This window comes from Armigeres subalbatus, chromosome 2, assembly GCF_024139115.2.
Source record: "Armigeres subalbatus isolate Guangzhou_Male chromosome 2, GZ_Asu_2, whole genome shotgun sequence".
Lineage (NCBI taxonomy): Eukaryota > Metazoa > Arthropoda > Insecta > Diptera > Culicidae > Armigeres > Armigeres subalbatus.
The window spans coordinates 159,998,450-160,011,565 of record NC_085140.1 but is presented as its reverse complement, the minus strand read 5'-3'; the positions used below and the strand labels follow the sequence as shown (position 1 = coordinate 160,011,565).

Here is a 13,116-nt window from a genome sequence, read left to right as displayed (position 1 = left end):
TTGATTATAAACAGCCATCATTCGGTTAAGAGGTCCAAATTTGGCATAATTTGTTCGGCGGTGGTTAGTGAAAAATAATGGCCTATGTCGAAGTAGCCGAGAAGGTATGTAAAAATTTAATTTCGACAAAATTTCAGTTGAGTCAACACGTTGAGATACTATATCGTTAACAAATGAAACCGTTGCAAACTCTCGACGCTGTTTCAATGTTTGTATGTTTATAAGCATGCAACGTGATTCATAAGATGGAAGAGGAAATGACGTCCAACCTAATTTACGAAGAGCGTATAGTAGAAATTGTTTTTGTACTGATTCTATTCTTTCTTCATGTGTGGTTAAGTAAGGCGACCATACAATGCTACAATACTCCAGTATGGATCGTACATATGAAATATATAGTGTTTTGATTGTGTAGGAATCCTGAAAGATGAAACAGAAGCGCTTGATAAAGCCTAGCATATTATTAGCTTTGTGAATGATTGTGTTATAGTGATCAACAAGAGTTAGTTTTGAATCTAAAATTGTGTGTGCTTTATAGCAGATAGTATCGCATCTTACTGCTAGATCAAGTAAAGCCCCCACGTTTTATGATAGAATAAAACAAGGTAGTACTAACTAATGTAATTTGTTGATTATTTTCGCAAATAATTATGCTTTTCTAGCACGACCTAATTAAATATTTTATGGGTAAATTTTATAAGAGCATATCGGCTATTGGTATACCTATCTACAATTCTAAAATGAGTATTTGAAATTCGTTTATGCACAAATCTAAAGTCGACCAAAGACCAAAAATCTAAAAATAGTTGAATAGTGCAACTGCAGATATTGTCTGTCACTCTATTATACCCGTCTTTCATAAACTATGGACATCTACTAACAAATTTGAGATTCAAATGCAAATGTTGTTACATAATAAAATGTATTATCCAAACGAAGATCCTGTTCCATTCATGATATACATCTCCAGAGCTATTTATGCTTCAGGTTTTTATAGCATCCAAACCACCAATTTCGTTTTGTGTTGGATGAACAATCCGATAAACAGCTTATTGGTTTCCAATTTGCGAAACAATGTTCATCATTCAACAGGCACAAAAACGGTCTCCGTCCGTTTTCGAGCACGTCCATTCATCCGCGTAAATTATGCTCACAGCGATAAAGATAATGGCACCCTAGCCAGAGACCCCGCCATTGAAAGTAAAAGTGAACTCGCCGCGGTGCTCTCGCCACAAGTCATTACGGACCTTGGAATGATTGGATCCACGCTACTGGTCACAGTATAGTTCATAACGGCTCAGCGATGAGGTTGCACGCGTTTCGGTGGGTTTCGATAGTTCAGGGCTTTCTTACGTTGACGCTCGTAGTCACCATAGCCCACGTCGCGTCTGAAGTGGTAATTTGTAATTATGAAAAATTCGAGCTGTACGACAGTATGTACCAAAAGAAAAAGGACGACTTTTGTGTATTCAACGAAGTGTATATGTCTGGCAATATACGATATGGTGATTTCATGGCTAGCAGTTTGGATTTTCAGAAAATTGCATTTACCAACTCGAAGTTTCCGATTGTGCCACCTTCGCTTTACCGAAACTTTGACGACATACGCGAACTGTATGTCCGTCGATGTTCGCTAGAATCGATAAGAATAACCAGGCTGATTGAAAAAATGTACGCGGGCAGTAATCAAATCACATCCGTCATTATGGACGGAAACGGATCAAACAACTTGAAAGAATTGTATTTGGAAGCAAATATGCTTCAAGACCTCGCAAATATCACCAATTTGCCAAACTTAGAAGTGCTCGTTTTGGAGAACAATCCACGCATTGGAAATGTAGACCTAGCGATTTTTTCTCGAATGACAAAATTGTGGAAATTGGATCTGGAAAACGTGGGCATGACGAGATTTATAAATAGCCTCAAACTAAATCTGCAAGAATTGAAAAGACTGGACTTGTCGAACAACCAACTTACCTACATCGATATGCAACTGTTTCAAACAGTCTCCAAATTGGAACATTTGTGGCTCAATGGAAACAAGATCTTCTACATGGAACTGGAGCCGATCAGAACGTTCTTGCCGGATATCCGCAGCATTGTGATCGACGACAACTATTGGGGCTGTCAACAATTGTCTATAGTTAGCAAGTATTTACTCGATAACAACATTATCATTAGAAGTAGCGAATGTAAAACACGAGCTGTCCATAAAGTATGCTGCTCGGATACAACAGACCTGATCGATCATCGCTACATAATTGAAATGAGCATCAAAAGTGAGATAAAGTTTCAAAATCAAATAAAAAGTCTCAAGCTGGAAAACCATGTCTTGCGCGACACCGTGGAAGGAATGCGGCTTCAAATAAACACTCTGATACAAAACTACACAGGAATACTGGAGGGTCTGAAAAATGTTGCACATTCTTCGGCAGCATTACCATTAATGCCCAAATCCGTCGAGGATTATTCGTACTATGAGAGCGGAGAGCCGGGGCAAGGTGCGACATCGGAACGTAATGAGGATCAATCTGGATCCGAAGCTGAAGAAGACAATTTGACCATTGAAAAGGTGAACAGTGATGAACGAAGCCTTCCGAAAAATGAGGTGTGAAGTGGTAGGAAGACTGTGATCGTGGATAGCTGCCATATCTAACGGAGAGAAATGTAATGAGTGAACTTTGTCGACATGATATACTTATCAAATGATCATACAATGTGCTATCAAAATTCGTGCTATAATTAGATATCAAATTATAAAGAGAGCAGTGTATAAGGAACCATACATACATCCGTTCCATGTTATAAGGTAGCAAAAGAAGAAGCGTCATTTTATTTTGAAGAAATCAAAGATTGACTCGAGTCATTAATGTACACGAAATACATATAATAAAGGTATGAATCCCAATCTACACAATAATTGTTAACATCAGATAGGAGTAAAAAATCGTGAGTAAATATTCTTGACTGATAAAACTTGACCAGATCGGCGAATCATGATACCTGGTTTACATTTCGTCTTTGAGTGATGAAACGGCCTCTCAATGAAATGGGTGCTTTAATGGCCATGATGCAACTCAAATGAGTTGCATAATACCGTGGGGCATCGAAATCCGTACACTTAAGCACCTTAGTACATGAAAAAGTCATTAGAAAATAGGAATCGAATGTAAATAAAACGTTTGTCATTGACACAGGCGCATGGAGGCTTCTACTTTTGAAGTGTTTCACATTTACTCATTAAAAACTACGAAAAACATGATAAAATAATGAATTAAATCAACTACTCTTGACTCGAAATCCGTCCACCGTGGACGGATTACGAATCTAAGGATCAAAATCCGTACAGCTATTTCTTAGCTAAATATCTAAATTGAAACAGTCTGATTGACTAAACTACCACTGTAAATAGTTCGATATGCACCTTGAGAAGCGATCCCTTCGATTTGTATTCCGCTTATCTTATATAATGATTTGCAATTAGCAATTAAAACACAGTTACTTATGGTGCCATTATGCTCTACCCGAAAACAAAATGGCGGCACAAACTCCGCATTTGGTGGGTGGAGATTTGTTTTTGATTTTTGTGGTTTTAATTTCAAATCCTTCTTTCCAATTCTATGCCCTAAAAGCTTACTGTCAAGTATCTGAACAGGATAAGATTAATTATTCCTACATTAATTTCCTTTAACCTCCTTTAATTGATTGATATCTCATGGGGTGGACGGATTTCGGTGCTGTACGGATTTCGGTCCCGCACGGTAGTAGTTTGTGCAACTAGTTGCAAAAAGATGATTTTTTTCAGCACGAGTTGTACGATAAATATAACGAGTGCTGAAAAAATCGAGTTTTGCAACGAGTTGCACACGCTATTTTTTGCAATGACGAAAAATAGGCTTTAATATGATAAATCTGTACCAAAATGGTACAATTTACATGATCAATCTTGCCAAAATACCATGGTGCTGCAGGAAACAAACATATTCCATGTTATCGTGCCACATTGTATGCTCGACAGACCATAAAGCGATAGAAAAACCTGCCTTTGAAGAATTTGATGTCATGTCCATCAAATTATTTAATTTACTATGTGACACGGAGAATACACTATTTGAACACTCACCCAAGCTAATTGAGCTAAATAAGGTCATGTAACTACTGTTCTAATGATGGCATCCAAATGAGTGCTATAATAGATTTTTTGCAATTCCTGATCATAATACCTGGTTTACAGTTCGCCTTTGAGTGATAAAACGGCCTACTTTTCCATACCAAAGAAATGGGTGCTTTAATGAACATTATGCAACTCAAATGGGTTGCATAATATTCATTATAGCACTCATTTGGGTGCTATAATGAAAACCCAACATCAGAACAGTAGTTACATGAAACCATTTTGCTGAATTAGCTTGGGCAGCTGTTCAAATAGTGTATTCTCTGCGTCGCGTAATAAATTAAATAGTTTGATGGTCATGATATCAAAAAATTCCAAAGGCGAGTACATCTATCGCTTCATTATTCATCGAACTATGCAATGTGGCACGGTAACATGGAATCTGATTGTTCTCTGCAGCAACATAATTTATTGACAAGAATGATCATATGGAGTAAAGTAGAGTGTACAATTTTGGTACAGACACAGATGGTACAGATTTATCAAATTTATGTCCATTTTTCGTCATTGCAAAAAATAGCGTGTGCAACTCGTTGCAAAATTCGATTTTTACAGCACTCGTAGTATTTATCCTAACGTACAACTCGTGCTGAAAAAATCATCTTTTTGCAACTTGTTGCACAAACTATTATTATGCAACCCATTTAAGTTGCATAATGTTCATTAAAGCACCAATTTCATTGGTACGGAAAAGTAGGCCGTTTCATCACTCAAATGTCAACTGTAAACCAGTTATTATGATCAGGAATTGCAAAAAAGCCATTGTAATACTTATTTGGGTGCTACAATGGAAAACCAACATCAGAACAGCCGTTACATGACTAAATTATGCTGAATTTGCTTAGGTTAGTGTTCAAATAGTGTATTTTTTGTGTCGTGCAATGCATGAAATAGTTCGATGGAATCTGATTGTTCTCTGCAACAACATGACTTATGATCATGTGCAGTAAATTAGACTCCTCAATTTTGTAACATATTTATCATATTAAAGCCTATTTCTAGACCAACATTTGAAAAGGGCGTAACAGCCAAAATTTATTCCTTCTGATTCTTCGTCCACATACATAGCTATATATGTAGACGAAGAATCAGAAGGAATAAATTTTGGCTGTTACACCCTTTTCAAATGTTAGATTTTTCGTTGTCTGCAACTCGTTGCACAACTCGATTGTTGCAACTAGTTGCACAAATTCCAGGCACCATTACCGCTAGGTGTATGACTCTGTTATTTCTTATTCAAATCTTTAAAAAAAAACTGTGATAGCATCACTTCAAGGTCTTTGGGCAGCGAATTTTTGACCCTTCCTTCGGAAGTGTCTATAATTTCATTTTGTATGCGTCACAAGAGATGTCGTTGGGTAGTAATAGATTAAAAATTAACCACAAGAATCAATCGATTAATTTGCGACATATTAAACATGTCGGAAAATCCCGATTAATCTATTACATAGCAACTAATCAAGTACTCTCGATTTTCATCGATTATTCAATCGATTAATCGTTGGAAAGCAATATATTCAAAATTAATCGATTATCACAACGATGAATCGAATAATCAAAGTAATCGATTAATTTGCGACATCTCTATTTTTTTTACTCATTTCGTTTATTTTACAGGCTCAGATGTTTACAATAAAACTCTAGGGAGCCAAAAGCTCATAAACAATTCAATTTTATTCTGAAGTTGTTTCTGATGTGCTGTGAGAAGCATTCCTGCGAGAGGTTTTCTTCGGTGGCGACCGGTCTATGGAACCTGCCGTAGTTAGATCTAGTCGCTGATTCGCCAATCGTGACTGTTTTTTCTCCTCCTCCTTCCTCAATGCGCTTACACAGTCTGTGTAGCCCCTTACTCCTTTCTTCACAAACCAGATCCGATCAGTTTTATTTTTGAAATTCATTGTTTCCGCCATCTTTTCTGCTTTTCCCTACTTTCTTGCCATGATCCTGATTTTCCCGACTCCTATTCTTCCATTGTGGACATAAGTCCTTCCGATGGCCTTCTTCTCGACACACGAAGCATTTATTTCGAAGCTCTTGGTAAAATATTCTGCCGGTCCAATTTAGTACTTCAAGCGACGGTGGAACTTCCTATGATCAAATGATCCAATCCTAAGTTGGGCGGAAATCTTTCCCGGATCACGCGCTCTGCTTTTCCGTATTCCACCAGATGCGACAATAACTCACTATCCGGTAATTCAGGTGGTAAGTCAAATACACGGATGTAGTGGACATTACTGCCTGCAATCACCATATTTACTTCAACTGTTTTTCCACTAGAATAATGAAACTTTTTTGGTTCCACATTCTTCTTCAATGCATCCTGCATTGCATCCAGTGTAACAAATTTAACAAACAGTGATCTGTCCATTGCTGTTTTGTAAACAGTTTCCATAGACGATACATCCACATCTAATTGCTGCACAAACCCGGCGATTTCAACCCAGCTCGGCCGGGGAGCAGAAACAGGGAAACGAAATTGAACCGTATTCTCTATCATTTCGCACTCTATTATCTACCGCGACAAGCAGACAAAGCAAAAAAAATCTAAACTGATCGGTACCTACCGTTTTGACTCGAAGTCCGGACACCTAAGCAGTGCTGAATTTTCATTTCAATATTTCAAACGGAATTAAGTACCCGACACTGAGTGATAACACACCCTGTCAAGATTAACTTATCAAATTTGCTGTAGTGTATTAAAAATGGCATTTTGTGTGCATGAAATAGCTAATATAATCGAAAACATTGAGCATCGCTTGATTCGAAATCCGGACACAGTATAAGGGATGCTTCAAATACCGGACAATTTTGCTTCGAATTTCCGGACACCTCGAGTTTGGCCTATATTTATTCTCAATTAGCCAATTTAATCCGTTCAAAGACAGCTAGGATAAAGCATTCATATTTCTCGATTAATATAAATCCGTAAAGTATGGTTTCTATACAGATTTGTATGGAAATATGGCATCCCCCGGTTGTGTGAACCATCCGAAGTTTCTGCTCTGAGATTGATCAGCTACCAAAACACAGCCCTTGAAACCAAGCGAGATCATTTAACTGCATGGCAACAATGGGAATCTAATAATTTCATAGAATCTCCCCCCTCTCCCTTTCAAGGTAGATCAATAATAACAGAAATAAATATGATAGGGGGAACTGTGCCGATTCCCATCTCACTGAATATATATTCATCTCATGGCGAAACAAAGAAATACGGCACCAAATTCTTCGATTGTTTTCATCAACCTGCGTGCTCACTGCGGGAAAAACACAAAATAATAAAGAAATCAAACACCTTTGATTTTTTTGTTTTTGATGGGATGAACATCGAAGAATTAAAATTATGCATTATCTTATTATTGTTAAGATATACTTCGAAATAAAGACATTAGTGGAATATATGTGTTTTTGAAATCCGTTTCACTTTGCTAATAGAAATCAAGGATTGAAAGGAGTGATTGAACAATTGAATTCATGCGGGCGTGTCCGAGAAAAGTTGAGTTTTTATTATTTGACGGGTGTCGTTCACAACGTGTCTTTTTATACAATTCTGTTAAAAAAGCTAGTTTTACGACCGTGCTTTTTTTTTCTACAAAAATGTGAATGGTTAAAAATACATTTGAAGACATCCTTTCACTAGAAACTGAAGGCAAATTTTGCTACTTGTGTACGATTAATAGAGTGATATCATTTACAATATGTGTATAAGTATATTTCGATAAGCTGAGAGCAAGCAATGTTCCTTTTAGGGTGTAGCAACTCAAATCTAATGAAATTGTAACTATGCTTACTCATTACGAATTATTTGATTTCAATTAACTTAACTGATAAACAGTTATTTAACATCATTTCTGTATGTCCGGAAATCGAAGCAATTGTAAAAACTTGCCTCGAAGTCCGGACATACAGAAAATGTAATAAAAATTATAAAGCAATGAATTCCCAAGCAATTTCTCCAATTCATGATAAAGAGTGCTATCATACTATGTTAATGAATTACTAATACCCCTTGCAAATGATACAATATAGAAAATATGAGCTTAGATTTTCTAATGTTGAGACTTAAGCTGCATTCTAAGAAAAACGAAATTCACCGTTGATTATGACATGCCTTCAACTTTTACCTCTAATTTTCAAGTTTTTACCACAGATCACGGATTACTTACATTTGTTATAATGGTTCCAAGTCTAAGAATCGTTTCCTGCATTGATAACTCAAACAACTTGTTGAGATGGTAAATAAAGTCAAATAACAATTGAAGTGTCCGGCTTTCGAAGCGTCCGGCAATTCGAAGCAAAACGGTACAACGGTTGCCGTAGTCCGAAAACAATCTGCTGCTAGATGTCCACGATTGAAGAAAGCAGAATAACAACTGTGGTGCGACATCTCAAGTGACGACAAGCTAGACTAGTTGATTCTGTTCCATAAATGACTTCTGTTCCATAAATGATTCAACGAAGTGTATATGTCTGGCAATATACGATATGGTGATTTCATGGCTAGCAGTTTGGATTTTCAGAAAATTGGTCATGGTTCGCGTGAAGCTTTTTTTTAACTGATTTTATTTGCTAATTATCTACTAGGTACATGCATTCCTCTCTTAGACTAGGTGTTCCGGTACTAGGTACACTATTATCCTTATTTGCTATGTCACTTTTTAGTTATTATTAATACATTTCAATTGCCTCTGGCAGTTAGGATTTTTCCTCTAATTGAATTGAACCATGTAGGAATTACAATGTTTTTAACTTACACTAAACCTAATTTATACCCTTAGACAAGGAGCTAACCCTTAGACAAGGATTTGTACCCTTAGACAAGGAGTTAATCGTTGCAATAGAAGATTGCAACGATTTTTGTCTAAAATTGGAAATTATTTTGTTGGACATTTGTTGCAATGTCTCAATATTAGAAATCCTATGAAGTTCATTGGTACTATACCACGGAGGCAACTTCAGAATCATGTTCAAAATTTTATTTTGAATCCCCTGAAGTGCCTTCTTTCTGGTATTGCAGCAACTAGTTCATATTGGCACAGCATACAACATGGCTGGTCTAAACATTTGTTTGTAAATCAAAAGTTTGTTCTCAAGACAAAGTTTTGATTTTCTGTTTATAAGTCGATATAGACACTTAATATTTTTGTTACATTTGGCTTGAAGGCCTTCAATGTGATTTTTAAAAGTTAATTTATGGTCTAGCAGAAGTCCTAAATATTTAGCTTCGCTAGACCAACTAATTGGAATCCCATTCATAGTGACAATATGTCTGCTAGAAGGTTTTTCGCAAGTAAGTGGAGAAAATATCCAAAAGATTTTTGACATCCTGGTGGTAAATCAGGTAAGTCAGAAGGAAAAATGTTATACAATATGGGCCCCAGTATGCTGCCTTGGGGGACACCAGCCCTTACAGGTAATCTATCAGATTTTGAATTCTGGGCCTCTGGGTCTGCCTCTGCTGCGATGTCCCGCTGGGTTCCAGTCTCAGTCATTGCCAAACAATGCTTTCTCTATATCAAGAAGAGCAATTCCAGTCGAATATCCTTCAGATTTGATGAGCCGAATTAAATTCGTAACTCTTAATAACTGATGGGTGGTTGAATGCCCATGGCGAAAACCAAATTGCTCATCAGCAAAAATAGAATTGTCATTAATATGAACCATCATTCTATTTAAAATAATCTTTTCAAACAGTTTGCTTATTGAAGAAAGCAAACTGATTGGGCGATAACTAGAAGCCTCAGCCGGATTTTTGTCCGGCTTCAAAATAGGAACAACTTTGGCGTTTTTCCATTTATCTGGGAAATATGCCAATTGAAAACATTTGTTAAATAAATTAACCAAAAAGGATAAAGAGCTCTCAGGAAGTTTTTTGATAAGTATGTAGAAAATACCATCATCACCCGGTGCTTTCATATTTGGGGCTGTCCATAAACCACGTAGACTCTTGAAGGGGGGGGGGTTCAAAAAAGTCTACGATAGTCTAGGAAGGGGGACGGGGGGGGTTACCAAAAGTCCACGTAGACTTTTTATTTTTTTAAACGATTTATACAGCAGCTTTGTGAAAAGTTCACTCGTTTGATATTTTTTAGGATTTTCCGGTTTTTTTCTCCATGAAAATGTAATGAAATTCTTCTGTGTTGAGCAGGAAAATTCTCCAAAGTTTTTCTCCAAAAATTTCAAAATCTTCACTTGGATTTTATTGTAGATTCTACTAGATTTTTTTTACTGTCGGCAGGCACATCTTTGGAAACTATGGAAATTAAATAATGTTGTACTTCAACGGATTTTTTTTTGGAATTTACAAAGGATGCATTTTGGAATATCAAAGAAAAAGTCTTTGGAATGCCCAAAAGATATTTTTTGGAACTTGTAAAGGGGATTCTCCGAAATTTCCATGAGAAAACCTTCAGAATATCCATCAGAGTCCCCGGAAATTTTTTCTTAATTTCGGAAATTCTTCGGAATTTTTGCGAGGAATTCTTTGAACATATAAAGAAAATTCTTCGAAATTCCCGTGGATAATACTTCTTAAATTTCTTTGGCAGTTCTAATGCAAATTCTTTGGAATTATTGATGGAAAATCTCCGGAATTTCTAAATAAATTGTTGAAAACTTCCACGAGAAATTATTTGAATTCCCCACCAAAAACTGTTTGAGTTTCCACAACAAAAAATTGTTTGCAGTTTTTGTAAAAACCTTTGTAATTTTCATGAAAATTTATTCGATTTTTTTACGAGAAATTTGCAAAAAAATTTAACTGGAAATTCTTCATAATTTCAACCGAATATTATTCAGAAAATTCTTTGCAAGAAAAAAATTGCGAGATGAATTTAAAAAATAAAGTGTATTTGCCAAATGTTGAACGGCTAATTTCTTCGCCAATTGCTGAACGCACGTGCATTTCTTATGAGAGTTCTACAATAGACGACAAAATTAGCCGTTCAACATTTGGCGGTTTCCCCTAGTAAGAAACCATTCTAAATTTCCACAGGAAATATATCGGAATGTCTGATTAAACTTAAAATTACCTCGGGAAATAATTCTACATTATAACGGAGAAACACTCGGTTTTTTAACGGGGAAATTTTTGGAATTTAGAAGAATATTCTTGGGATTTCAATAGATGATTATTCAGCGGAATATTGCATGAAATTTCCAAGAAAAGCATCGGAATTATCACGGAGAGTTATTTGGAGTATTATCTGATAGCTTTCAAGGTTATCAATCGGGAAATTTTTATGAAAATTCCACGCAAAACTTCTTGGAATGTAGACTTGACATTCTCGGAATTTTAACTCGAAATTTCTCGAAAATCTGAAAATTCTTCGTTTTTCACAAATTTGAACCGGCATTCAGTTATAGGACAGATGCGTGACAGATTTTAAGCAGTGGCGCGCCGATGCAAAAGTGTCGGCGATGGTGGCGCACACCTCTAGGAGGGATCGAATGCAACAGAAATTAAATTACTTGGCTTTGAAATTTGATTTCTGGAGCTATGGACAGAAGAATAAATTTGATTTCCTTTCAAAATGATTTTTGTTTTGTTGGATTTTGTTCAGTTTGTTTTGGTTATGTTTGAAATTCGAGTTTTATTGTAACATGGGAATGGATTTGAATAGCTGAATTGCTTGAAACGTGGTTGATTTCCATATTTTACCAATCACATATGATGTTTTGTAAAATTTGGAAAAGTCTACGTAGACTTCAAGGGGAGGGGGAGGGGTTTCGGAAAAGTCTACGAAAGTCTACTAGGGGGGACGGGGGGGTTTGAAAAGGTACAATTTCGGTCTACGTGGTTTAAACGAACGTTATTTCCCGTTGGAGAATGGGTATGAAAGTCATTCATCGTCGGTAAATTCTCAGAAATGAAATCTTGCCTGCTTGCAGCGATGCATTATTATTATTTATTCAGACTAAGGCCGAAGTGGCCTGTGCGGTATATACACGCTAAAAATGAACTACTCAAAATTGAGTCGAATCCGGCTCATTTTCGTTAAATACGGGACAACTCAAAATTTGAGTAAAAGATACTACTACTTCAATAAAATGATGATTGCACTTAAACTAGGAGTCTGTTTGTCGTAAAATGCACTTAGATAGATAGATAAACTTGATTCGCATCTGTCGTATTAAAAATTGATAAAAGGCCAAGCTTAACTTTCGCGAAATCATCATTTTATTGAAGTAGTATCTTTTACTCAAATTTTGAGTTGTCCCGTATTTCATGAAAATGAATCGGATTCGACTCAATTTTGAGTAGTTCATTTTTAGCGTGTAAGAGTCTTCTCCATTCGGCTCGGTCCATGGCTACACGTCGCCAACCACGCAGTCTACGGAGGGTCCGCAAGTCATCTTCCACCTGATCGATCCACCTTGCCCGCTGCGCACCTCGCCTTCTTGTGCCCGTCGGATCGTTGTCGAGAACCATTTTCACCGGGTTTCTGTCCGACATTCTGGCTACGTGCCCGGCCCACCGCAGTCGTCCGATTTTCGCGGTGTGAACGATGGATGGTTCTCCCAACAGCTGATGCAACTCGTGGTTCATTCGCCTCCTCCACGTACCGTCCGCCATCTGCACCCCACCATGGATGGTACGCAGCACTTTCTTTTCGAAAACTCCAAGTGCGCGTTGGTCCTCCACGAGCATCGTCCAGGTCTCGTGTCCGTAGAGGACTACCGGTCTAATGAGCGTTTTGTAGATTGTCAGTTTGGTACGGCGGCGAACTCTATTCGATCGGAGCGTCTTGCGGAGTCCAAAGTACGTACGATTTCCAGCCACTATACGTCTCCGAATTTCTCTGCTGGTGTCATTTTCGGCAGTCACCAGTGAGCCCAAGTACACAAATTCTTCTACCACCTCGATTTCGTCACCACCGATGCAAACTCGCGGTGGGTGGCTCACATTGTCTTCTCTTGAACCTCTTCCTATCGTGTACTTC

At 37.2% G+C, this 13,116-nt stretch overlaps 1 protein-coding gene across 3 annotated transcripts in view; it reads left to right on the top strand.

Annotated features, from left to right (window-relative positions):
• The first annotated feature begins 1,299 nt into the window (after window positions 1-1,299).
• The window catches only part of LOC134215383 (uncharacterized), a 29,663-nt gene continuing 17,846 nt past the window's right edge, over window positions 1,300-13,116 (top strand). The window contains exon 1 of one of the 3 annotated variants that reach the window (XR_009980135.1): window positions 1,300-2,895. Coding sequence is in view for 1 of the 3 variants with exons in the window: in XM_062694584.1 (XP_062550568.1) it covers window positions 1,304-2,572 (1,269 nt within the window). In the remaining 2 variants the exon portion in view is untranslated. The remainder of the gene's footprint in view (window positions 2,896-13,116) is intronic. The other 2 variants (XR_009980136.1, XM_062694584.1) reach the window with 2 other exon arrangements.